The sequence below is a fragment of the Podarcis vaucheri genome (genome assembly GCF_965113315.1).
Source record: "Podarcis vaucheri genome assembly, chromosome: 6".
In the NCBI taxonomy this organism is placed as follows: domain Eukaryota; kingdom Metazoa; phylum Chordata; class Lepidosauria; order Squamata; family Lacertidae; genus Podarcis; species Podarcis vaucheri.
In genome coordinates, this window is record NC_138764.1 from 57,299,804 (window position 1) to 57,326,147 (window position 26,344).

Genomic DNA, 26,344 nt, shown 5'->3' on the forward strand with positions numbered 1-26,344 from the left:
GTACAGCTGTAAAGATTATGTTAAAAGAAAAGAAAGGCTGACAATTAGATAAAATTAAGGGTGAGGATTTGCTGAACTTAAGACTTAAAATGGGAATGCAGAAAGGGGAGGTATGAGGAGGTCGGTGAAGTAAGCTTTAAGAAAATAAGGTTCTGAAATCATACTTGTTTTTTTTTCTTTTCTTGTTTTTTTGTTTGTGTTTGTGTATTGTTTTGTTTGATATAATTTGTAAAACTTCAATAAATATCTTTTAAAAAAAATAATGATCATGAGCTCAGTTCCCAAGGATTTTGCTCCTGCCCATAGAAAACATATGCAAGCATGGCATTGGCAGCTTGACAACACAGCTCCAATCTTGTGGTATTTAGATGATGTGCCCATTTCTTCATTTCTGAAAGCATTGGGGGGTGGGGTGGGGGCTGTCAATGACTAAGAGCCATGATGGCTCTGCTCTTCCTTCACAGCTGGAGGCAGCGATACTTCCGAATACCAGTTGCCAGAAGCCACGGGAGGGGAGAAGGCTCGTGTGTGCTAATCCTGCTTGCAGACATGCCCTAAGCCTAATGTTTCCTTTGAAGTTCCATATGAAGCAATGCATTCACTTATTAAAACAAAGACCCACCTCATCCCCATTAAGAGAGGCTGCTAAGAGAAACATGCACAGCCCAGTTTCATTTCTCTAGCCTTGTGAGATTTGACACTCACATGCTCACGTCAGCTTATTATGCAAGATGACATCTCTTACCTACCTCAGTCTAGATCACAACATCCCGTGAGCATGATGGTAAGGATAGCGTCTGAGGCACCTTACGTCACCTTCTCAATTTACACTACAAAACAGCTGCTTACATGGTACATATTCTCATCTGTCGGCAATAATGAAAGACCAGAGCGATCATAGAGGGGAATGGCCTTCATGTCATTCCACCTGACCTTTCCTGAACATAGCCAAGAGCGAAGTAGCACAGTGCACAGACAGACTTTCTCAGGGCAGGTACAATTTCCACTGGAATCAGCGGCACTTGTGTACTCCTGCTGTGTCCTCCCCAACACGCAACCCCACCCAACATCCCATAACCTCGGATCAGCTGCTGAAGGTGGGAGGAGGAATTGTGCAGGTGGCTTCCATGTGCGAAGCATTAACAGTGTCTTGGGTTCTGCTTTTTTAAAAGGCGGGTGTTCTAGGTCCTGCAGCTTCATATGATGTTGCCTTTTCCTGGGGAAGAACACCCCATCCCATGCCACCTTCCCTCTCACTGTTTCCCAAGAACAAGCCCCACCCCACCCCAATATTTGGGAAGCAGCGTCAAGGCCCTGGCACCTAAGTGCTGCCCACATCCCAGCCGCTTTCCCACCCCCTTGAAAAACCACAACTCACAGTGATGGGCATGTTGGACTGTGCAGACCGCTGTTGCCACGTCACAAAGAGATTCTCAATTTTCATCTGTTTCTCCAGCTCTGTGGAACAGGAGCAAAGGCTGAGGAGAGCAGGACCAGAGCCCCAGAGCCCTTCCTCAAACAAGACCTCGTTTTCTGGCAAGCTTTCCCTGCAGACAACTCAAGCCACCTCACTGTTTCACATCAGCTCACAGCAGACAGACAGAGAATGACTCTACTCTAAGCCATCCCTTTCCACCCTGTTCGCTCTTACAGCTTGCCACTGCCTTGCTTTTGGCTGCCCTGGTAAACCCCTCATGGGCAAAGACTTGTGCAAAGGTCCTAAGAGCTGTAACAGCCCTTTAGGATACAGCTGCAGGGAGTGCAGTCCTTTGTCCCTGTCCTCCCACTTACCTTTCCGCTCCATGCTCTTGATCTCCAGAAACTGAGCTCCGTGCTGGGCCACACGATCAAGCGTGGCCATTTCTGGGCTATGAAGGGTGGGCTGGTTGACCGAGACGTCTCGGAGGGCCTCGTCGAAGGGCACCATATCCGGAGGGAAGTGCAGAGGCTGCAGGATGCGGGCAGAGCTGCCGAGGCGACCGGGCTCCCTGCCTGCGGGGACGCTAGGGCTCCGGATCAGGAGATCCACATCCAGTGTTGAGTTCAGGAAGGGATTTTGCTCCTGGATAGAGATAATCAATGAGAGCCAGTCGTGGACAGAGCGCCCTGCACACAGGAATGCACAAAGCAGGGCGTACCTGTTTGCTGTCCTCATGCCACGGGGTGTCCATGTAGCAGTAGTGATGGAAGAGCCCAAGCTTCTGGCTGATCAGGCAGTGCACCACATGGGCGCGGGCATTCTGCCACTGCAGCAAGCGGGTGAGGGAGCTGCTCAGGGCACTGCCCTGGTCCACCGACCAGTTGTAGGTATGCAGCACCAGCTGGAGGGGGGAAGGGAAGCAAGGCAAGACCAGACTCAGGCTGCTGATCCAGACTGGGACGCCTCTCAAGCTCTATTATTATTATTATACTTTTCAAGTTTATACATTTGACTGATTTTACAATCATTTTGACATTTCAAAACTTGATTTCCTTCCTCCTCTTCCTGCGGTTCCTTAAATGTATTTTTAATATCTTCTGCATATCCAAATTAACTTAATTTGCTCATTTATTCATCTACTTTAAATATATACTCTTACGAAACTGCAGGTTATTACAATAATCCTGCCAATGTTCTTATCTGTTTACAATTTATCCGTAAATATTCAATAAACCATTTCCATTCTCTTATAAAAAGTTTGTTATCTTGATTTCTTATTCTTCCAGTAAGTTTAGCCATTTCTGCATATTCCATAAGTATTTGTACCTATTCTTCCTTTGCTGGGACTTCTGCTTCTTTCCATTTTTTGGATGACTCCCAAGTTCTAACTGAGCCCAGAGGTTTTGCAGTGGCTGCATCACTAACTCAGCCGATACCCACCTTTTTGTCAATGATCTCCATGAAAAGAAATCTTTGCCGGGGAGCTACATCACAACTCTTCTCTGCAGAGCCAAGCTCGGTGGCCTCAAAACGCTGTAATCCCTTGGTGGCTGAATGAGACAAGACACCACCACAAAGCTGAGTTCAGTTTGCGAGATTCCTGCCTATACGCAAAGATATTAAAAAAACCTGCTGGCCCTTTCTGGCTCCCCACTCTCAACTCACCTTGCTCTGTGCTGCAGTGCCACTGGTGGAAGCTGCGTCCAAGCAGGGCGAAGTGTCGAATGACAGCTGGCCGAGTGCTGGTGCTTGGTGTCAGGGAATGTGGCACAAAGGACGCCCCTTGGGGACCACTGCAGCAGGAGACAAGCAGCTAAGTCAAGGCACAAGAACACCCGTCCTATAGACTCAGTCCCCTCTCCCACATGTAACATTCCTACCCTGCTAAGGAAGCACCCCTAGGCAATTTCCAGTGGCTGCCTCTCAGCTGATCTACCAAGCTACTCTTCAAGGGAGCACACACTTAGCACCTACCTGACTTTTTCAAACACTTTGACAGTGGTGTCATTTGCCAAAGTAGTGACTAGGTTCACTACCTCAAGCATGATGGAGGGGAGCAGGAAGCGGGACACACTTTCCGTGGCACATTGCTGCACTGAGGGACACCCTGCAGAGGGAAATACAAAGTGGGTCATGGGTTTTGCTGCACCAAAGCATTAAAAGTAAATAAATTGGGCCATTTTGTGGCACCATCAGCCTGGTGGTTGCTGTCCTGAGTCAAAATATCCAACAAAGGGGAATGGAGGCAAACCAATCAGCACTCACTGCACCTGCATTCATTCCTGCATCTATTGGAAAGAGGGACGTGTACCCAGAGCTTGCATGAACCTTTCCATGTTCTAGGTAAAAAAGCCCCGAATTCCGTGCTCGGAATAGTATAAGCAGAGAGACAGGGAAGTATGTGGTCAATAAGAAAGGCGCATATGCTCAACAGGGTGCACAAGCCAAAGCCACACCTATTTGCTCTTAATCTGGTTTCTGAGCCTTAACCAATTAACCTCATGTTTGCAAGCTTTTCTCCCCAAGACAGAGGTTAGACATGGGTCGATACCTAATGCTAGACGTCCTCAGAATAGATCCATTTAATCAATGGACTTAAGTGACTTAGTGTACCGCCATTCAATCTAATGGGTCTAACTCCACCACGTATGTCTTAGTTGGGTATCACCCATGGGGCTCTGCTTCCTTTCTAAGAAGCTTGGGATCTCATATTCTTCAGGAAAACAAAATTGAAGGTAGAATCTCTCCATGCTGAGTGAAGGCAGGACTAGCTGAGGCACTGAAGGATTAGGGCACAGACTAAGTACATACCCAGGCGGTTCATGAATGCCATCCAGGACTGGCAGGTCTGGCTGAAAATTGGGTGCAGGACTCCAACATCCCCCTCCTCTAGCTGGCAGGCGCGGCGTCTGCAAAGAGGAGATCCACTGCCAAGGTTAAAATCAAAGGGAAAGAACGAGGACCCTGGGCCAGGCCCCTGGAGTGTGTGAAAGGTTACAGTGCCCAGAAGCCAGCAGCCATAATCCTGCATAATCCGTACTCAGCAGCACCAGCGCTGTCCTCGCAGGGAGGGCCAGCCTTGGGGGTGTGGGAAGGAGTTTTTCTGGGTGTGCAGAAGCACACACAATCCAGTTCATAGATTAAAGGCTGGGTTTTGGACTGAGGCATTTCCCCCTCCCACAAGGTCCCACTGGATTAAGAGGGTGGGGAAAGACTGCCAGGATGCTTGCCTCTGGGCCTGCCCCTGCTCAGAAGCTGCCGCAACACGTTCGTGGCTCGAGGGCTGTTTCACACTCTCGGTCTTGTGGCGGCGGCGGGTTCGGCTCTCTTCAGGCCGCTCCAGCACTATGTCATCCGTGGTCTTGGGGCTCCCTTGCTCTACTGCCTCTGGTTTGCCCTGGGGGGGAAAACAAGGCCGTGAAGACAGAGAAAGAAATGCATGGGGCCTATTTCCCATTTCTCTGGCACAGATGGTTTCAGGCCAGCAAGGATCTGTATTGCACAAGCTGTATTGCACAACTCAGTATTTATATATAGCACTTTATTTTCGCAATAACCCCCCTGAGGTTTGATTCTGGGTCAAAGTGGCCCTCAGCCCCAAGGCGGCTAGGCATCCTAATACATGAACTGCAGTGGGTGGAGACTGTGGCTATCATCTGTAACATGTTTACTAGGGAGTAAGTCACAACAAACACAGTGAAATTTGCTTAAACAGGCACAGGATTGCACTGTGAGACCAGAGGGCTTGCCTGAAGCTCCTTCATGGACCTCATGGCAGAGCAGATCATATTCTTAGCTACTATGCCAGAGCAAAGCCATATATGATCTGACAAGCTCGCCCGGCACGACAAAAAACAGAGATATTGCCAAGCATCTGACAGACTACAATCCATGGCTGGCAAAGTGTGTTTCACTTGGTGGTTGTAAGTTAGTGCAGGTTGGCACTTTCCTGTAACAGTTCTTGAATCCAGAGCTCTTGGTTCTGGGCTCTCTCTTTCTCACCACCCCCAGAGCATACATATCCCACCGCCATCTTCCCTGGACAGAGTCCTTACCCGCATGTCCCAGAAGCTTCGTCTCCCCAACTTGTTGGTGGGTGTGATGGGCTCACCGGCAGCTGCAGTGGGCACAGTGAAATGCGGGGCAGGTGGACACGCTCCACGGCGTCTGCCAGGCGGCGTCAAGCCTTTTGTTTCTGACATTGTCCGCCGCAGGCTTCCAACGCTCCCTGCAAACTCTGGCTCAGCAGATGGATCGACACACAGTGGGTTGGGCAGCACACGGAACTCCATGAGGGCGTCGCAGAGGGCATGGCGCAGAGCACTGCGCAGCCTTTCAGAGAGCTGCAGCAGGCTGATGTTGCCCTTCTCCCAAATGTCCAGGCGCACCAGAGGACAGAGTGCTTTGGAGGAAAAGCCAGCGTCAAGAGGATGTACCTTGGAAAATGCTGGCCTCTTACCAACCAGGCTCCCTAGGCTTCTAGGCAAGCCGACTCAAGCCCAATTACTTTGCCCATCTGATGCCACCGTTCATAGAGAGCAGACAGAAGCCCTGCCTTCTCACCTGGCTGTGCTGTGCCAGGCTCAGCCTGGTGCTTAGTGACAGCTGTCAAGCTCTCGAAATCTGCCTCCTGGAGAAAGGATGTGCTCAGCAATGCGGTGGGTGGTCTCACCCAGCGAGTCAATGAGATGGGATTTCCACGGTCGTCCACAAAGGATAGGGCAATGCATGCAATGCCTGCAGGGGGAAAGTCAAAGGGCCGCTTGAGTCCCAGAGGCCCAGCCCTCCACTAGCATAGAGCTCCTAGGAGACCACAGCCTGAGGGAACTTGTTACAGACACACAGCCATCCTTTGGAATGCAACTCAGGGTGATTAAAAAAAAAAAAAGTAATGTGGAAACAAGTCACAGGTGGGAAGGAGGGGTCGGGGTGGAAGACATGTAGCCAAGGAAGACACCACAATCACGGAGATGGGGAAGAGGCCTGCACTTGCTGGGGATGTGGGTTGCAAGCTGTCATCTGAAGGAAAGGATGCATTCATCACAGGTTCAGCAAAGCCCAACCAGCAAAAGCACCAAGGACGGGACAGGAGACAGATCACATCTCTCTGGGCATCATTTCCTGGTGCAGCAAGCAGCTCAGCCCCTGCACTGCACTCCAGCTTGCACTGCTGTGCAGTGTGATCATGCCGGGAGTCCCTCAGAAAAGTGGGAGGTGGAAGTTCCATGGAAAAAATGAGGGGGCACTGTTTGGGCTCTTCTAACCTGCCTTCTGACTGCTCATGTGCCACATTGATTAAAGCCCAGGGAAGGAGAAAGGGAAAGGCAAGGTTGCACTAGGAATCACACACTGTCTTACTGACATTTTCATGACAACATGCAGAAGGATATCAAGGGTTTAAGGGCTCAGGACCTGGACATCAGCACTGTAGGCTTCTAAATGAAAAACTAACAAGTCACAGGCAGAAGTAGAGAGTCTCCCACTAAGCAGAAGGTGGGCATGACATTGGCAAAGGCACTGTATACCATATCATTTCATTCAGAAGATAGCACCCATAGGTCCCTATCTTCAAGGAGGCTCCCAGCATGCACCCTGTCTCCTGTCAGCTTTGCATGGGGGTCACATGGAAGGAAAAGGAATGCTTGCAGCAATGCCTGCTGGGAAGGGAAGTCTACTCCAGGCTTATGGTAATTGTCCCCACAGATGTAATTCTCCCTGCTCTCAATGAACTTGGCAGCCAGATGAGAACAGAGGGAAAGAAGGAAGGGCGAGCGGCATTAACTGTCTCGCTGCCAATCATATAAACCCAAGACCAGGTGGTTTCTTACATTCAGCTACCTAAATAACTACAGAACAGCCATAGCCTGCAACTAGAAAGCTTGCTAACAAAGACACAAGGGACCAAGTGAGCCAATTCACATGCTACTGAATGAAGCAACTTCCACCTCTAGTACCCTGGGTAAATATGGCACAGGTAAAATGTTCTGCCTGGTCCCCAGTATGAAGATTACTCAGACCAATTATAAGGGTGTTTACTGTGCATCCCCAAATGAGCACCAGGGTCAGTCATCTCAATCTATCCATCAGCTGATGTCCCCAGCTGCAACATCACAGCCTCACGGAGCTCTTCTCCCAGCTCCAAGTTTATGCAAGAGATTTTACTAATCCCAAGGTACAAAATGAGGCACCACAACAAATAATGCTCCATAAATATATCCATCTTTTCTGAAACCCACAAGACCTTTCACTCCCACAACTAAGGAGGCTATGACAGAAGTGAAATTCTCTCTCTCTCTCTCTCTTTCTGAAAGCAAATAGGAAATTTGCAGCCATTTCTATCTGGAATCAGTGTGATTTCTTTAACCTGAGTCTCATCTCCAGTGGGGGGGGGGTCTTCTCGTGGCCAAAGCATATGGGTTAGGAAACTACCCAATGGAAAAGATGTGGGTGGCTACACAGAAGGGGGAAAGTGGGTGATATAGAGCAGAAGCCAGAACAACAGCAGGCACAAGGTCAAAATGAGGATGGGAGCAGCGCTGGAAAAAGTACAGCGGACCACTGGAATCTACAGAAACTACCTTGAAACTGGGAAGGTGGAAACAGGTGCTGCACAAGATCCAGCATGGAACCTACATGACAGAAGAATGTTCAGACACACTTTGAGGTGATGCGTTACCCACACAACCAGACCACAGTGCAGGTGGGAAATGAGGCAAGTGTATGGCACAATGCAGACACACAGACACACAAACTAACAGTACCCCACCACTGGGAGCTCCCAACAGTCCATAGGCTGCCAACTGACGCCCACAGTACCATATGACTCCCCACTTGATGTCTGCCTAGAGCTCATCACTGTGCTCTCACCTAAAAGTCAGTTCATTTTTAGCCCCCCAGGAGATGTTTAATGAGCTCCAATGAGCAGCAGCCACCATGGCTGCACAACTCATAAGGCCTTTGGGGAGTGGAGCTCACTAATTTATGAACTCCTCTCTACCCTACTACTGGCTGGTACAGCAGTGGACAAAACGGAAGCCGGGGGGCCTTAGTTAGCTGACTCACATGGATTAAGCAGCATGTAGATTCAACAGCACCTGGCACCTGGGTAACCTACCTAGGCCAGGCCCACACCCCAGCATGCCACTGTCCTCAGAGAGAGTGCATAGGAGCATTTTCTTCTATAGAAATAGGGGGTACGACAGAGACACTTATTACCTTTGCCACCAGTGCCCTGGCCTCCAGGCTTGTTGTACAGATAGAGATCCAGGTCATGGCTGCTGCTGCTACTCTGGTGGAAATAGTGCTGAAAAGGAAGGCAAGAATAGTTCAATCAGACTATTTCCGGGAGCTGCATTTTCATCAACATGGAGAGCTGCCTTTGAGATCCTGAAGACCAAAAGTGTGGGGTACATCATGTAGGCTCTTAAATGATATACAACTCTTATGGCAGAGAATTTCCCAGCATAGAACACTGTCACAGACATTGGGGTTTTTTCCAGTCCATTAAAGGATACATAGCAGTAGATCACACATAACCATAAAAACAGTCCCTTGTATGACTGGTCCTCAGCGACTGAGATCAAGCTAGGGGTAGAGATGATTGAGGCTTCCGGAAATTCTCATCCTAGTTTGTGCCTCTCATTCTGTTCCAGAACCCAGCATGCCGTGATCTGTTTACACCTCCATGCCTAGCCTTGTTACCCCTGGGGTGCTCGTCATGCCTTTGTCCTTTGCACATATTCCCTTAGTCCTCTACAAGAGACGAACACTGAAGTCACCCCCTGAATAGGCAGCACCAGGCCAGGCACAGGCACCCGTCCTCTCACCTTGAAATGGTTCTCAATGTTGCTGTCTGTGTACTTGGGTGTGTGCAGGAAGATCAGCAGGTTCTGACGCAGGTAGCAGGCTATGGCCGGGAGCCAGGGCAGGCACGAGGGGGGCAGAGTGAACTGCAGCACTTCAGTGGGAGGGCTTCCTGGAGGCTGTATGAACTGCACGGAGAAGGACTTGTCAATGGTCTGATACAGCCTGAGCACATCCAACCCAGAGGCCTGGAGATTTAGCCAAGAAATAAAAGGTGGTCTTGTCCTATTTGAAGCAGGGCCTTTACCTCCACATCAGCAGGGGTGAGCTTGCAGTTCCGCACAAGCATGACTGTGATGATGTCCAGGGTGGCTTCATCTAGGCGCCTGCGTAGAACCTTCACTAGCTCATCTGTGATCTCAGGTCCTAGAGGAGCAGAAGTGTTGCAGTATGCAGCCTTTGTCTCATACAAGATGCTGAGCCCTCTTACGCTTGAGCCACCCCATACCAAACCCAGCATGCTCCATTTTTCAACAGCCCACGCAATCTGGCTACTGTTCCCGAGGGTTACCTTAGCACCTATCTACTCCCTCCTACAATTGCAGCTTTAGTGGTAGAGCAACGGCTTTGCATGCAGAAGGTCCCATGTTCAAACCTGGCATCTCCAGGTAGGGCTAGGAAATACCCCTGTCTGAAACCCTGGAAATCTGCTGCCAGTCAGTGTAGACAATAGATGGACCAAAGTCTGGGATGGTATAAAAAAAGGAAGCTACCTATGTGCCTTTGCAGGTTTCCACCTGCCATTCCTTTTTGCAACTGCTACATTAGTTGTGTTCCAGATCAATGATCTGTGTGTGCTGCACAGTAAACTATGTCACAAGAGAGCAGCCAGGCTTCCCCACTGGCGGCTGTCTGAAGGAAAAGCCCAAAGCAGCAAAACCACAAGGGAAAAGAATGTCAATGGCTTGTTATTAAATTACAGAGGAAACAAAACATTAACACAAGATTCCGGAGAGCTGATGAACTAAAGAATGGGAAGGGAGCAAAAGGCTGCATTTCCCTTTGTTGTTGCAGAAAGGGCTACAATGCAACATATATTTTAAAAATCCTGTTAAGGTGGGCTTTCCCAACTGGGTGATCTCCAGGTGTTTTTTCACTATAATCCCATCAGCCCCAGCCAGCAAAGTAGATGGTAGAAATTGTAGTCCAACGACACAACATTTAGGAGGCACCAGGTTGGAAAAGCACACCTTAAAGGAGACAGAGTTACTAAATCCAACGTTCGTCTGGTCTTTAAACACCTCAGGGGACAGGTAGCTTGACAGCAGCAACAAGATCTCAATAAGCCTCCCGTCTCTGACTTTATGTTGAATGGATGTGCAACTTACCTGCCGGTGCAACTCCATGAACCACCAGCTGGATATGCCTGTCCACTTGGCTCACTGGGCGGGCCGAGTCCACACTGCGGAAAGAGGCTGTCTCCAAAGAGGAGCGAGAGCCCTATCAAAGGAGAACAGAAGGAATTGAGAAGATGGAGCTGCCTCCCAACACTCCTGGAAAGACAGCAGAGAGCACACTGTGTGCAGCCGGCATGCTCGCTCTTGTGCTCTCGGCAGCAAGGGTGCAGGGGTTCCCTGGGAGGAAAAGAGACTCACGCTCAGGTCCTCCATGTATATGGGCTCCTGGCTGCGCGAAAGGGCCAGTGAACGGCATGGAAGGCTCTGGGTTTCAGCTTCCCCACCCTTCCCACTGGAAGTGGTCTCAGAGAGTCTGGAGGAGAGAGTCACAAAGAGGAGAGGGTAAAGCCAAGGGCAATGGACTCAAAGGACATTCCAAAAGGAGATACCAGCAGAGGAGATGAAGACACCACAGGTCAAGGCGGTCCCCTTGCTTGTGGGGTGCCGTATGACAGGATGGCGAACTTACCGTAAATAGAAAACAGACTTGGTTGAGCGCTCCTGGTAAACAAACATATTCTTCCTGTTCACAACTGAGAAAGCATTGAGCACAGAACGCAGAGCCTGGATGGCTGCAGGGGAGAGAGAGATGGCTTACAAGTTGCAAAGTCTGACCCAAATGCACTCCCCACTGCTATCTTCAAAAACCAGCATAGCACACGCCCCTCTTCAATTTTATTTCCCAAATATTAATCCAGCCTAATCCTCATAACTACTGCCCATTCTCAACATACCCACTTTTTGAAAAAAATCACTGCAATTTGGTGGCTGTGATAAATATGTACTAAGGGTATCCAATGGAGAAGTATCAAATCATTGTATGTTTCAAGCTAGGGTGTTCCTTATCAGGGCATATTTGGGAGGGGAAAAAGTCTCTTTATTGTTTCAAACACTTGAGCTTCTTTTAGATCGTAGCTAGCCTGTATTAGGGTTTTATAACAGAGTTAGAACGAGAGCTATTTTTAATACAGTTCATTCCATGATGAAACCTTACCTCAACGCTAGGATCTCTTCTAATAAATTAACTTGCTCAGATTTTTATACTAAAAGCTTCCCTCCCCCCCCCCAAAACAAAGTCACTTCCTGAAAAATTCTCCCACTTGTTACACAAGTTCCCCCTTCTGTGCATTTTATCACCACCGTATTTGTGGCTCCTTCTTCCTGTAAGGAGCCTGTGGCAGAACTTCCTTGTTTGTAGCCTAACTCAAGCCACCCTCCACATCATTTGGCTAATCCAGCCCTCACACCAATCCTAACAAATAATTTGTATCATCAGTGTGCCACAGCTGGGGGCGAAAAGGCACCATGACAAGACAGAACTCATTGCCTAGGAACGGAGAGTCTGGGGATAGCTCCTCACACACCTCCCCAATACCAGAGCTCCCTGCATCCATATACTCACCGCGTGCAACACCCATATTGGGTCCCATCTTGAGTCGTGAATGCACATGGATGGTGGTGCTCCAGACTGCGTCGCAAGCAAAGTGTCCGGGTATGAACTGCATGGTGGCCGCCAGATAGTCATGGGGCTGGTAGCTCTCTTCTCCGGGGTAGTCTGCACAGCGGGAAATGCAATTCAGCAGGGCAGCCCTCTACAGAGTTCTCTGAAAGCCATCTACACAACACAGAGACTTTCCTCCTTCATGTACAGTTGTGCCACAAGATTAAAAGGCAAACACACACACCTCAAGTACCTTTAAACAGGGAACCTACAGAGCTTGCCCTGAAAAGCAGGACGGTGTATCACCACCAAAGTGGCGAAAAAAACGGCAAATGAAAAGGATTCATCAGCTGTCACTTCCCCAAGTACTGCCCTGCCACAACGGGCAGAGTAAGAGAGGAATCTCATCCTGTGGTCTGTAGGAAGCCTGCCTCTGATATAATTAGGGCACAGCCAAACTAGTGGGAAAGCAGAGTCTCTAAGTCAGGTGTGGGGAACCCTTGGCCCTGCAGGGGCTGCTGAACTACAGCTTCCATCAGGCCCAGTTAAGGATGTTGTAAGTTTTGTAAGGCCAAAGGTTTCCTACACCTGCTCTAGGCTCTAAGGCTCAGCACAACGTTATTGTGGATAAGGGTACCGCTTTGCACTCCTACCATCAGGCCCAGTGCGCTGCCGGTAGGTATATGGCGTTTCACTTTTCCAGATATCCTCCTCACTCTCAGCAACGAGCAGGGAATTGCAATTATGACTGTCGTGCAGATCCTGTAGCAGCAGCCGCTGTGGACAAAAAAGGGCCGTAGAGATGGACTTAATGCTTCCTCACAACAGGAGGCCTGGCTGTAGAAGAAACTGGTATCTGCCTTGAAATTCAAGGGCAATATTTGTCTGCACGATTGTAAGCATACCAGAATGTGCTGAAGCTGGTACATCCCAGCTTCCTCATTTAAAATGTCAGCACCTCAGTCCTCATATTTAAGGTGAAAAGATATCTAAAAGTGCATAGATAACACAGGTGTATGAAGTTTCTCTTTAAAGGCTCCATGAGTGGAAAAGATCTGGGTGGTTTTTCCAGCAGCCCAAGCTGTAGCTGTCAAATATTTCATAACATATTGGCTAATGAGTGACTTTGCCAAATTCAACTTTTGGAACTTAGTAGGGAGATATTCCTGCTACCAAGGAGTCAGTGTAGAGAGACCGAATGTGCCAGAGTTACCTGATTAACAAGGCGGCAGATCTCACCAACTTTCTTCACCACTGCACGGTGAAGATGCACACATTCCCCTTCCTCATTCTGCATTGCTTTCACTGCACTCAAGCTGCTGTACAGAAATGAAAAGGGAGACTGCTCAGAAGAACTTTTGAGAGAGCTCCCACAACAATATTCCTCCCACAACAGCAGACGATATGCACAATATATTTTCCTGCTCAATAGTTAATAATGAACTGAACAGAGTCAACAATGAAAAACTGGGTGGAGAAAAAACAGCATTGGCGAGTGCTTAAAAATGTATGAGTACTGGGGGGAGGGATCTATGACTATCATGGCCTGGGCTCTTCGCCCTTTCCCAGCATTAGCACGAAACTGGCAGAGGAACAAGGCCAGCTAGCTACATGTTGGAAAAAGCAAGACAGATTGTACTCGTGAAGTCTGGAGAACTCAGAAGCCAGCTATACAACACAAGGCTAAGATCAGGGGGATTGGGAGAAACTGCATGCAGAGCTTGGGGTAAAAGCCACGGTTGCCATTTTGGGAACCAGAATCCCCGGGGGAGCAGGGCATGGGAAAGGGGACGTTACCGTGTGTGGGAATAGACTTCCACCCGGTCCTGGTGGATTTTGACAATCAGCCAGAAGTCAGGCATGAGAGGGCACTTGGGTTCCAGGTCACTCATTATTGCCTCCTCACATTCGGAATCACTGCTCCCGCCATCATAGCCTAAGAAATGAAAATGCACCACATCTGCTGAGTGGCTCGGCCAATCCATCTTTGACAAGAAGCCAAGGGCAGAGAGAGGCTCATGGTGGTTCCCTTGGAGTCCCATCTCCACACAGTGGATGCACCTGGACCTCAAGGCAAAATAATCCCAGCTGAGCAACTTGTCACTCTGCCATAAACCTGCCTCCACCCAACTGAGAACTGACTTAGCGTCTCTTCCACACAAAAAGATGGCCTGGCTCATCCACTCACCTAGGAGATCGGAATCCATACTGCCCTGGCTCGATACCAGGCTCTGTACCCGACTGGGACGCTGCTTCCCACAGCCTGTAAGGAAAGAGAGGTATTGAGAGACTGCTCTGAGGTCTCCTAGGTCCCCCCAACTCTCTCCTTGCTCTGGGGCCAGATTTCAATCTAAGCACCGGCCTTTCCCCCCCAAACTGTGCATGTACAAGCCCAGGCAACAAGAAACAAACCCAGGAAGAAAAAGGGGATCAGCATGTCACAAAGCGGTTGGCTTCTTTTTTTCACCTCGTCTGCTGCATGGGTTGTTTGATGTAAGAAACAAAGCAAGATTGACTTCATAAAGAAGCCCGACAGCAAGACACATGGCAGCCTTTTAGAGCTTACAATCTCATGAGCCCAACAGCACTAAAGTGGTTTTGATTACAGAAAAATCAATATTGGAGCATAGTTACAAAGAAAGGCACTTTAATGGACACCCCTAAGAGAGGGAGAGACTTTGCTATTACACTCAGGCCTGGGGTGAAAATGCTAACTTGAATAAACAGCCGTTCTCTCGCAAGTGTGAAATGGCATATTTTTGTTCAATCTCAATGCACAATTGAAAACATGAGGGAGCAAATGGTGTATTTAAGTAAAAGGCACCAAAAGGCCTCTCAAGAATGATGAAGTAGGTGAAACCAACACACTCCTTGGAACGAGGAAGGCATTTGCATATTAAAAAGGAGCATGGACAAGTACTTGGCACTTCCCCATGTAATCCTTACATTTCTAATCCTATTTCCACAAAAGGGAGACCTGAAAAGCGTTTTTCCTCTGAAGAGAGGCTGATTGACCTGAACACAACAGAATACTGAAACAAAACCTAACAGAGTGGCAATAAAGCCAGCTTAATGAACTGGTAAGGCAAAGAAGTTCCATTATATGGCGTTAAAAGGCAGTCGCTTAATCGCTTTCAGAGGATCATCATGAGCCAAATTCCACACGAAACCTCGGCAATACTCTTCCGATGTTTCAACAAATATAACCACCTTCCTACAGCTTCCCAGTGCCAGCAGAAGTATGGAGAATCCATCTTGGACTGACAGCACAACTGCAATGACAATCAACTGCAGCCTCAGAGACTGATGGAAGCACTTGTCCCTTGAAGAAGAAGCACCCAGCCAGCCTCCAGGTTCTGAAAAGCTAGGTTCTGAAAAGCCTTTCGGTAACACACACACACACACACACACACACACACACACACACACACATCCCTTTTTAAACGCTAGCAGATTGGGTGTACAATATTATTACAGCTGGCTTTATATATCTAGGATTGAAACATGAAGAGCTTAAGGAAACTGAGTTAGCTTGGCCCCAGGAATTCTTCCTTTTGACCAGTTTCACAGACTGGTTTTACATGGCTTCTTGTTATAGAATGTCCTTTTCCTGAATTTCTGTAATTTCTGCAAATTTTGGACAGCACTAGGAAACCGCAGGATTTTTATAATACTTGTTGAAATTGGAAAGGGGGCAGGGGGCAGCATGAGTAACTTGTTATGCCTATATAACCTAGAGAAGCAGACCTAGAACACCTTGGGTGAGGGCCATGAGCTATTAGGGCAAAATAAGGGTTATGGCCCCCACAACATGCATGCGTATGCATGGAGCACAAAGGATCATTGCCCCAGATACATGAGGGCACTTTCCTTTATTTGCCTCTCCCAAGTATTATTCATCATTATTTATTATATCTATATCCCACCTTTCTCCTAGAAAGGGATTCAAGGTAGCTTACAACATTAAAAATCATTATAAAATGCCGAGTTAATAAAAAAAAAACCCTGACCAGCTAAAACAATAGTTCAAAAGACAAGCACATTTAAAATCAAAATCAAAGTACAGTTTTGTCCAGTGGTCAGCATCATCTGCATCTTAGTTTTCAAAGGCCTGTCTGAATAAGGTCTCAGCCTGTCAGCAGGATAACAAAGAGGGAGCCTCTCTTGGCAGGTAATTCCACAGTGTAGGAGCAGCCACAGATATGTCTCTCTCTGGTGCCATCACCAAGCAGGGTCCTGATGTTGATGGGATCAAGAGAAGGTGCTCACCTGAGGATTCAAACATTGGGCAGGTTCCCATAGAGAGATATGAACTTTCAGGTAGCCTGGGCTCAAGCCATATAGGGTTTTATAGGTCATAACCAGCACTTTGAAACGTGGAATCCTACCAACTATAGCTCAGCTAAACAGAACTGCTTAAAAGAAAGAAGGTTCTTTTTATTGTATGTGGTGGTCTTGTAGTAAGATTAAAGCTTAACTAGGAAATGATGTATAATGAAATGAAAAGGATGTTTAAAATAATAAATTATTATTATATTGGGAAGCTTTTAATGTTTAATAGACTATTGTATTTTAATATTCTGTTGGAAGCTGCCCAAAGTGGTGGGGTATAAATAATAAATTATTATTATTATAAAATAACTTCTGTAAAAAAAAGCCCAGAAGCTTTTCTTTGGGGAATTATAGGGACAGAAGTACCTAAAATGTATAGAAACTTATTCATGTATGCTACTACAGTGGCTAGAATGTTACTCGCCCCAAAATAGAAAGAAGCAGAAGTCCCAGGAAAGGAAGAAAGGATACAAAAACTTATGGAATACGCAGAAATGGTGAAACTTACCAGAAGAATAAGAAATGAAGATAAATTATAAACAGATAAGACCATTGCCAGGATTATTGTACTAACCTGCAGTTTTATAAAAGTATATATTTGAAGTAGATGAATAAATGAGCAAATTCAGTTAATTTGGATAGGCAGAGGATATTAAAAATAAATTTAAGGAACCGCAGAAAGAGGAGGAAGAAAGTCAAGTTTTGAAATGTTAAAATGATTGTTAAAATTAGTGTAATGCACAAAATTAGTGAAATGTATAAACTTGAAAAGTATATTTATTTATTTTAAAAAGGAACTGCTTAGTAAGGTAATATAACGACCTAGTGTTTGTCTAAATCAGCCGTCTATGGCACAATGCCCTCCAGATGTTGTGGATTACAATTTCCTTTGGCCATGTGGGCTGGAGTTATGGGAGTTGAAGTCCAAATCTCCTCGGAGGGCACCAGTTTGGGGCAGGATAAGCTAAAGCAGCCCCACACGGCTGAATTCCCCAGCCCCTGCTCCAAAATTCAGGTGGAGATGCCAGCTCATCTTCCCTACCTGGAGTCACAGAGTCTGCCAGGCTCACTACAGATGGTGTTGCTAAGGGAGATTTCTCACTGTTCCACTTCTCCAAGGAGCACGGCAGAGGCTGCGGCTGGGTCACTGCAGATTCCTCATCCAAGGAGCCACACTCCGAAGTATGGGCATGATCCGGCTGTGGAACTTCATCTGACAACTGCATCACAGCAAATAATAATAATAATAAAAAATTTTATTTATATCCCGCCCTCCCCAGCCGAAGCCGGGCTCAGGGCGGCTAACAACAATAAAATAAGACTACATTCTAAAATCATTTCATTATAAAATTAATTCAAATCAAATTGATGGCAACCATTGGGCTAGAGTTCTGTGAAGATTGCCAAAGGAGGGAGTCAGGCTGTGCCCTGGCCAAAGGCCTGGTGGACCAGCTCTGTCTTGCAGGGCCTGCGGAAAGATGTCAAGTCCCACAGGGCCCTAGTCTCTTGTGACAGAGCATTCCACCAGATCAGAGCCACAGCCGAAAAAGCCCTGGCTCTGGTTGAAGCCAGCCTAACCTCTTTGTGGCAGAGATCACCAGAATGCAATCCATAACATGCCGTTCCCAATAATCACCCTTACCAAACAGCATCAATAATCCATCTAAGAAAAAAAACCCCATGTCTCCAGATCACCCTGTCTACTTACGTCCAGGAATTCTTCTGTCTCCTGCTTGTTCTCACTCGCTGGCCATGCCCAGAGACCATGAGCCTCCTCGGGCGGAGGGGAGCAGGGCAAAGAGCCTTCTGTTTTGATGCTGCTTTCACACCTGCCTCCAGTCATGGTGCTCTCAAGCGTTACTGTGGGGCTAGGCCCATCTTTGGAGGCGTGTAGGCGACTGATGGAAACATAGTAGAAATCACTATCTTCAGCGTTGAGCACGTAGCCTGGTAGGGCTATTCTCTGGAACTCCTGCAACAACAACAAAAAAAAGAAGAACAGGGTGACTGTCTAGAAACAAGCAAAAGGCAGGTGCATGTTTCTTAGGCATAAAGCAAGACAGAATGGCTGAGAATGGAGAAGCATCAAGGTAGCTCGTGTGTGTGTGTGTGTGTGTGTCGCTGGGGGGGCGTGTTGTTTAGGGTTTATGAGCTGAAGGTCAAATGACTGTGGAAAACTGAAGTCATATGGGGGGAAACAAATTTATAAAGATTTATAGACTGCTTAGTCTGAAAACTACAAAAGGGCCACATAGTAAAATCACCACTAAAGACACAGAAAAAATCATAGAATCTTGGAAGGGACCCCAAGGGTCATCAAGTCCAACCCCCTGCATTGCAGGAACCTCAGCTAAAGCATCCATGACAGATGGCCATCCAACCTCTGCTTAAAAATCTCCAAGGAAGGAGAGTCCACTACCTTTTGTGGGAGTCTGTTCCACTGCTGAACAGCTCTTACTGCCAGAAAGTTTTTTTCGAATGTTTAGTCGTAATCTCTTTTCTTGCAATTTGAAGCCATTGGTTTGAGTCCTACCCTCCAGAGCAGGAGAAAACAAGCATGCTCCCTTCTCCATGTGACAGCCCTTAAGATATCTGAAGATGGCTATCATATCTCCTCTCAGTCTCCTCTTTTCTAGGCTAAACATACCCAGCTCCTTCAAGCGCTCCTCATAAGGATTAGCTCCCAGACCCTTGATTGGCTTGCACATGTTCCAGCTTATCAACATCCTTCTTAAATTGTGGTGCCCAAAATTGGACACAGTATTCCAAGTGTGGTCTGGCTAAGGCAGAATAGAGTGGTACTATTACTTCCCTTGATCTGGACACTATACTTCTGTTGATGCAGCCTAGAATAGCATTAGATTTTTTTTTGCTGCTGCTGCATTACACTGTTGACTCATGTTAAGCTCGTGGTCCACCAAGACCCCAAGATCCTTTTCACATGTACTGCTAGTAAGGCCAGGTGTCCCCCATCCTATATTTGTGCATCTGGTTCTTCCTGCCTAAGTGTAGAACCTTACATTTGTCCCTACTGAAATTCATTCTGTTAGCTTGCACCCAGTTCTCCAATCTGTTAAGGTCATTTTTAATTCTGATTCTGTCTTCTGCAGAATTAGCTACCCCTCCCAGTTTGGTGATGAGTTAAACTTTTTAAAATTATTTTTAAAGTATATGGGTTCAGTAGGTTTGCTGAAATAAAAAAGCTTTCACCAGGAATGTACAGCAATATAGACAGGGCGTGAGTCTAATATTAATAGCCAGGAAGTTCCAAAGCATGCTAAAGATTTACATTATGTGACACCTGTGAAAGTGCAAGTTCCACAAATCTAAGTGACCAAGTATGGGGCAGCAAAATTTATTTATAAAGGTATATATATACAGCACCCTCCCATAAAATATCAGAGTGGTGGCTGCTCAAGTAAACTGGCCCCAAGTTAAGTGCTTCATATACCAATAGCTTGAAAGATCACTCACCTCACGAAACTTTTCCAGAGAGCTCTCAGGCCCAAACACAAACTGCAAAGGGACCGTTTCGCAGTGGCAGCTTGGACGGCCTTGAGAACTGTAAACATGGGTAGCCACCCGGCTCAAAGTGCCAGAGGTAATTGTCCGTGAATGGCGCAATGCAGACACAATCTCGTCATCCAAAAGCCAGCGGATCTGTGACAGTAAAGACAGCAGGCAAGGTGGTCTAGATCCTAAGTAAAGTGAAAACCCTGTTGCGGCCTTGCTTTTAGCAAGGTTCACAAGGCTGGTGCTTGGTCAGGCCACAGTGCTGGGTGCTCAGGAGTGGGAGGGATATTAATCTAGTCTCAGAGCAAGTCTCTTTTTCCAAGGGCCAAATAAATGAACTCACCTCTGTCATGGTAGCTTCAACGGCTTGTCTGTGCACTCCAGGAAGATTGGAAAGTGCTGGGTGCCTTGGAAAAAAAAGAATGCAACGGTCAAGGACAATGGCTCACTATTTCTGCACCCAGTATAACAACATGATGGAGAGGATAAATACCCATCGTCCACAGTGGAGGGCAACCTGTCCAAGGTGTGAATAAGCTCCTCATCGGAGCGGAAGGAGGAGGGTCGCCCTGGGGAACGGGTGAAGGAGACGCTACTCTCAGAGGTGTACCTGTAGCGAGGACAGGGAAAGAGTTACCAGGCTCAGCCCTCGCATCTGGCCAAGGCCACATGCACGTTGCAGTTTCCAAACTCCCCTGCCCACACTGCAACCCTGGAGTCCCACCTATTGTGATGCAGATCGTTCACCGTTTCGATTTCCAGGGGGAGGGTCAGAACAAAAATGTCGAGTGTCACACACAGGTCCGAGAGGTCAATGGTGTGCAGCGCCTTGCAGCTCTCAAAGCAGCCCAGTACCTCCCCTAGCAAAAGCAACAGATATTACTTGAGTCAGACAGTGCTACTTTAGCCTTCCTTGCCAAGCGCCCAAGGAGGTTGGGCCTCAGCATATGATCCCTCCCTCCCCAGCACCCACCACTCCTTGCTTGGAGGCTGAAACCAATCTTCCCTTCCGGCAGCCCACCCACCCTAGCCATGCCACCCCTCTTCCCCCCCCCACCTCAAACCCCAGGGCTCATTTCCATTCACCTAGGCAGGTGGGCAGTGAGCGAACAGGCATGGAACTGTGCTGGCTGCGCAGCTTCACGGAGCATGTCATGTGCAAAAAGAGCGGTGGCATGTCCTGTTCCAGCAGCTCTTGCTCTGCCAGAGAGTCTCCCAGCACGCTGAAGGAGTCCTCGTCCTGGTTAACAGTGTTGGAGTCAGAGAGAGAGTCGGCTTCTAGAAATTCGTGGTCCAGCCGTTCCCGATACTCTACTTCCAGTTCGGGGTCACTCTCCGTTCCAATGCCACAGCCGGAAGCATTGCCTACGGGCAAGTTTGAAAAAAGCCAAAGTGCTTTCAAGGAGCGATGGAGCTTTGGTGAAAGGCACCAGGCCTCAAGAATGCTTATCCTGAAAGGGTTAACTACAATCGCACTCACTCTGTGAATAGGGAGAGAGATTGGCGTTGGATGTTACAGGAAGCCCTGCCAGCAGAATCCACAAGAGGCTTGCACTGCTGGCTGGCCAAGTTCCCGAAATGCCTGAAGCTAGACTGAAAAGCCTTGTGCGTTGTAAAATGTGGGAGTCTTTTGTTAGGAATATATCAAGTGGTTTAATTAGAGTATATAAAATAAAGATATATAGAGATATATATTTAGTAATAGTAAACATCAGGAGTGTCAAATTATCACCAAGCATGATTTATGGGCATAAGGAGGCAAAACACTGAGACAAAATATTGGGTAATTACTTGAATATGCACTGATAATATGACTGGGTGGTCAGATATAAGTAAATGGATTGATTTTTATTTTTTTAAGAGAGGTGGTAATGAATATTAGTCCGAGCTTGGATGCGCATTCTCCCATGCAGAAGGCAAAGCTGGCCTTTGTAAATTTCAGTGCAACAGTAAAGGCCTGGCAGTACAACAGGCCGCAAGCAGGACAGCTCAGTGGGTAAGAGTACAAGACTCTGAATTTCAGGGTCGTGGGACATGGGTTCAAACCCCCATGTTGCGCAAAAAGATTCCTGCATTGCAGGGGGTTGGACTACATGACCCTCATGGTCCCTTCCAATTCTATGAAGCATTGTGAAAACCTCCTTCTGGACAATCCTGCACTCTTTTCTGACAACGTCCCCTCTCTTGGTTGCAAGAATGCTGATAAAGACTCAGGCCCAGGCAACGTAAGGTACCTGGGCTCTAGCTGGCTGGCTGCCAAAGAGGACATTGCATGGTCCTCACCATGGACTACGGGACATATTGTGAATGGAGTTCACTTGAGAGTTCTTAAACCTCTTAAATTAGAAACAAGCAATTCTAGGAAAGCTGAAACTATACAGCTAGCTCTATGGACTAGAAATCTATGCAAAATATTTGCAGCTTGGGAGAACTGGGGTGCCTCTTAGCCAAAAGGAGGGACCTAATCTTAGCAATTCCTTCGTCTCAACTATTCCAGAAAGCTCAAAGCTAGGATCCTCCACGCTTCTCTCCCCTGCATTGATAGCAGGGATCTGTAGATGTTGATGGACTCCCAACAAACCTAATGAACACCCCTCGGCCATGGATGCTACACTGTGGGGGCCAGGAATATCTGTATGACCACATACCTGCTCTATGGTTTGCTGAGCTCCAGGGGGAAACAGTGCACTGGTCCTCAAGGACTCTTGCACTCTCCCCAGCACATATGCATACATAAAATTTCCTTAGTCCACTTAAGGGTTTAAAAAACGAAATCCAATATCACTAGATTACAAGTGCCATGGCATCTCCAATCATTACAGCAGTCCTCAGAACAGCAGAGTGAGGAAGAGTTTCCCTTACCTTCATCCGCCGCCAGTTCAGTTTCTGAACTTTCCACGTCTTCACTACCTTTCCTATCTGTATGGTCCCGAGAGGCCTCCTCCTAAAAGAGAGACAAGAAGCCACATGTGCAACGTGCATCAAGTTTGGGTGCCACATCCTTCCAAGTTTGGCTCTTATACAGCCTTCCAGACCCTCTTAAAGGAGCCTCCCAGGGCAAGGAGGCAAAGATACAAGCATATCCCCCTACCTCTTTTTTGGCAGAAGGAGGGCAGTAGAAGTAATAATGAGGATTGGACGGCACTGGCTTGAAATGCAAGCTGCCAATCTCCAAGAACTTTTCCTAGAACGGGAAGAAGGAACAGTGGGAAACATACTTGGGCCATCAAAGCTACCCTCTCACCTCACCCAGAGGAAGCACTTTTCTCCTTACCTGGATGATCCTGTGCAAGTCCGGGTGCTCCTGGCAAGGCTGGCTGCTCTTTAGCACAGAGAGGGGGAACTCTGAACAGCAGCTAGGGTTGGGCTCTTGGGGAGGGCAGGCCGAAACATGGGACTCTGGCTCACTAAAATCCTCCGTCTCAGCACTGCACAGCAGGTTCAAGGAAGAGTGAAGTCAGTCACAAGCAGATCTGTCTACTTGTGCTCCCAATAATGCAACCTTAACTCCCCTGCTCCTCAGTCAGAAGCAGCCTACATGCCTCTATTCCCCCATACATCCTAGGATCCCCAATGGGTCAGAAATACAGTGGTACTTCAGGTTACATACGCTTCAGGTTACAGACTCTGCTAACCCAGAAATAGTACCTTGGGTTAAGAACTTTGCTTCAGGATGAGAACAGAAATCATGCAGCGGCAGCAGAAAGCCCCATTAGATAAAGTGGTGCTTCAGGTTAAAAACAGTTTCAGATTAAGAATGGACCTCTGGAACAAATTAAGTACTTAACCCGAGGTACCACTGTAAAGAGCTATGCACAGGAGCACATAGAACTGCTTCATGTGCAAAAAAAAAAAAAAAAAAAAAAATGGAATTATTGGAGCTGGGTCTGTGAACTGAACCTCAGCAGAAATCTAGGGCCCTGCTCACAGATTCACTCCACAAGTATAGCCAGTTCTGACCATGAACACACGAGCATAAAATACTGTGTTTGAATCAGCTTTGCTCAGCCTTAAGTGTGGCCAATAAATAGTGTATGCTCTTGGTTCACCTGCATGGGCATTCCAATCCTCTCCTCCTGTCAAAATGAATGAACCAACTAACAAAACAAAACAATTACATATATAACCTCTCCCCTAAATGCCCCCTTCAGGCCACACTTTTCAGAGAGCCATTTTATAGCATTTAGAGATGGGAGGAAAATCTCAAAAATCATCTAAATTACAGTTCTATCAAACCTGTCTAAAACTAATTTGATGGAAGTTTAGTCAATTGATTTTTAAAAGAACCTATGTGCTATGAAGGGATTAGGGGAGGATTAATGGATAAACGCCTTAAATGCAGATCAATGTGCATTTATTGATTCAGCCAAATAGAAAGTGTGAGGAAGAATAACTGGCGGAAGGCAGTAATGCAAATAGTGAAGGAAGGTGAGTTGTAGTGCCTGATATGCAATCACTTAAATGTGTTTTAATAAGATGAATAATAAAACTGTGTTTATTGTAATTAAACTTATTCATTGTAACTTTATTGATTTGTTCAGTTTCATATGTAATTTACCAGGAGTTGGAAATATAAAATGTTGAAAGAGTGACTGGGGAAAAGGATGCAGACACTCTTTCCCATTATGCTTGAACTGGGAACCTCTGGTTTAAGGGCTCCCTACAAACCAGGATCTAATCCAATCTTAACTTCTGGGGCAGTGGTGTCCAAACCTTTTTCAAAGGGGGCCAGATTTGATGAAGTGAAGGGCCGTGAGGGCCGACCAAAGTTGCTGACCTTTTAAACTGCCACAGGGTTCGGATTAAACCGACCGGCAGGCCAGATTAGGCCCCCAAAACGGACTTTGGACATGCCTGTTCTAGGGAATCCTTAAAACCACAGTTTTCCAGTTCAGGGCACTTGGAAAAGAGTGGTTTAATAAATCTCTACTGTAGCTAGATGTGCTCAGCCTTCCTACTTATTTATGCAGCCACAAACCAGAAGGCTGGAGTGGCTTGCTGCACCACAAGCCTTTCTAAGAGCTCATAGAGAACATGGGAGTGTAAAGATGGTTTTTGCTTTAATTTTTGTGAGCCGCCTTGCCTTAGGTTCTGGGGAAAAGACAGACAGGCCATCAACCAATCCATCTCACTTGGGGCTTCTCTGGTGAAAGGGGGTGGTGGTGTTAGTTTGTGGCATCTGCTTTCATAGATCATATTCATGGTTGGCATATGGCTTGTCCTTTTCCACAGATTATAAATATCAGTTACACCTGTGGTATTGTGTTCCTATATCGGTTTTATTAATTGTACTGTTTTAAACTGGTGCAGTGCCTCTCCTTTCTCATTCTAGTTCCATTTGGCTGCCCCATTTTCAGTTTGCAAGCCAAACCTTCCTGCTCTCTTCTACTGCACTACAGAGGCACAAATTCCTTCATTTCTACAGGTTTGCTTGAGTTATCTTCTTCATGTGCAGAGGGATGTGGCAGTCAGCCTGGGATCATTTATACCTCGGGTTACAGAATCTCGTTCTCCTACAGAATATATGTCCTTCCTCATTTTTTGCAGTGACATTTACTGCATTTGCTTTTACATGCCACTCAGTGAAAACAACTGGAATAGCTGTTGCCCCTGGGAAAAAAATATGAGATTGCTGTTCAAAGAATCAGTTTTTCTGCACCAAGTTATGACTGTAAGTAATCTTTGCCCTTGATAGGTTAAGGAAATACACAAGGACCATCTGATCTGCATAAACATATCCGCACTATATATTGAGATCATTCAAATGTTAAGAGACTCTGCAATTATTTGCTTATTTTGCATAATTTATTCTATTCCTGCAAGCTATGCAAAGCTTTTAAATGCTGCTCCTTGACTGCTGGAAATTCCACGCAGCCCAACTGTGCCCTGTGAGATTTTATCCTGCACTGTTTACACTTCTTTTTTGCAAGCTCATTTTCCACAGGCAAAAAAAAACCTGAACAAACTTAAAAGCCCTTTTTTTAAATTAAAAAAGGTGGGGAAGGAGGTGAAATTCTTTAAATGATGGAATGAGAGATGCAAATTAATTCCTTGAGTATAGCAATTACAAAAATGCACATGAACTGGGTGACCTGGTAATCTGACTCCTTGCCCAGTTTCAGTCTTGATCCTTATTTGACTGCTTATTTGACTGAAAACAAAAGGCTGGATATTCAATAATTCAACCAAGGCCAATCGACATTATAGACTGACACCTACCCAATTAATTTTATTTATTTATTTTATGTATAGCCCTGCCTTTCTCCAATGCAGCCCACAAGGCTCACAACATAAATTAAAACAGGCACAACTAAAAACATGCAATAAATAGAAATATTTAAAAAATAAATAAGGAACCCTATTAAAAACAGCTCTGAA

At 46.7% G+C, this 26,344-nt stretch overlaps 2 protein-coding genes across 6 annotated transcripts in view; one reads left to right on the top strand and one right to left on the bottom strand.

Moving 5' to 3' along the window:
* Window positions 1-26,344, top strand: part of MED8 (mediator complex subunit 8) — a gene marked incomplete at its 5' end in the record, with an annotated part of 411,542 nt that overhangs the window by 321,837 nt on the left and 63,361 nt on the right. The gene's annotated exons all lie outside the window — the stretch shown is intronic.
* SZT2 (SZT2 subunit of KICSTOR complex) overlaps window positions 1-26,344 on the bottom strand; it is a 77,782-nt gene that overhangs the window by 13,920 nt on the left and 37,518 nt on the right. For 3 of the 5 annotated variants that reach the window (XM_082228799.1, XM_082228797.1, XM_082228801.1), the window contains exons 29-60: window positions 23,241-23,394; window positions 23,058-23,150; window positions 22,829-22,910; window positions 21,053-21,331; window positions 20,691-20,826; window positions 20,460-20,576; window positions 20,310-20,373; window positions 19,928-20,113; window positions 18,162-18,425; window positions 17,496-17,673; window positions 14,310-14,384; window positions 13,919-14,057; window positions 13,335-13,440; window positions 12,775-12,898; window positions 12,083-12,235; window positions 11,150-11,252; window positions 10,879-10,993; window positions 10,612-10,723; window positions 9,531-9,649; window positions 9,247-9,411; window positions 8,636-8,723; window positions 7,999-8,049; window positions 5,984-6,157; window positions 5,476-5,822; window positions 4,651-4,817; window positions 4,232-4,329; window positions 3,395-3,527; window positions 3,086-3,213; window positions 2,861-2,970; window positions 2,139-2,321; window positions 1,792-2,062; window positions 1,379-1,458 (exon numbers count right to left, since the gene is read on the bottom strand). In XM_082228799.1, the coding sequence (XP_082084925.1) occupies window positions 1,379-1,458; window positions 1,792-2,062; window positions 2,139-2,321; window positions 2,861-2,970; window positions 3,086-3,213; window positions 3,395-3,527; window positions 4,232-4,329; window positions 4,651-4,817; window positions 5,476-5,822; window positions 5,984-6,157; window positions 7,999-8,049; window positions 8,636-8,723; window positions 9,247-9,411; window positions 9,531-9,649; window positions 10,612-10,723; window positions 10,879-10,993; window positions 11,150-11,252; window positions 12,083-12,235; window positions 12,775-12,898; window positions 13,335-13,440; window positions 13,919-14,057; window positions 14,310-14,384; window positions 17,496-17,673; window positions 18,162-18,425; window positions 19,928-20,113; window positions 20,310-20,373; window positions 20,460-20,576; window positions 20,691-20,826; window positions 21,053-21,331; window positions 22,829-22,910; window positions 23,058-23,150; window positions 23,241-23,394 (4,594 nt within the window). The remainder of the gene's footprint in view (window positions 1-1,378; window positions 1,459-1,791; window positions 2,063-2,138; window positions 2,322-2,860; window positions 2,971-3,085; window positions 3,214-3,394; window positions 3,528-4,231; window positions 4,330-4,650; window positions 4,818-5,475; window positions 5,823-5,983; window positions 6,158-7,998; window positions 8,050-8,635; window positions 8,724-9,246; window positions 9,412-9,530; window positions 9,650-10,611; window positions 10,724-10,878; window positions 10,994-11,149; window positions 11,253-12,082; window positions 12,236-12,774; window positions 12,899-13,334; window positions 13,441-13,918; window positions 14,058-14,309; window positions 14,385-17,495; window positions 17,674-18,161; window positions 18,426-19,927; window positions 20,114-20,309; window positions 20,374-20,459; window positions 20,577-20,690; window positions 20,827-21,052; window positions 21,332-22,828; window positions 22,911-23,057; window positions 23,151-23,240; window positions 23,395-26,344) is intronic. The other 2 variants (XM_082228798.1, XM_082228800.1) reach the window with 2 other exon arrangements.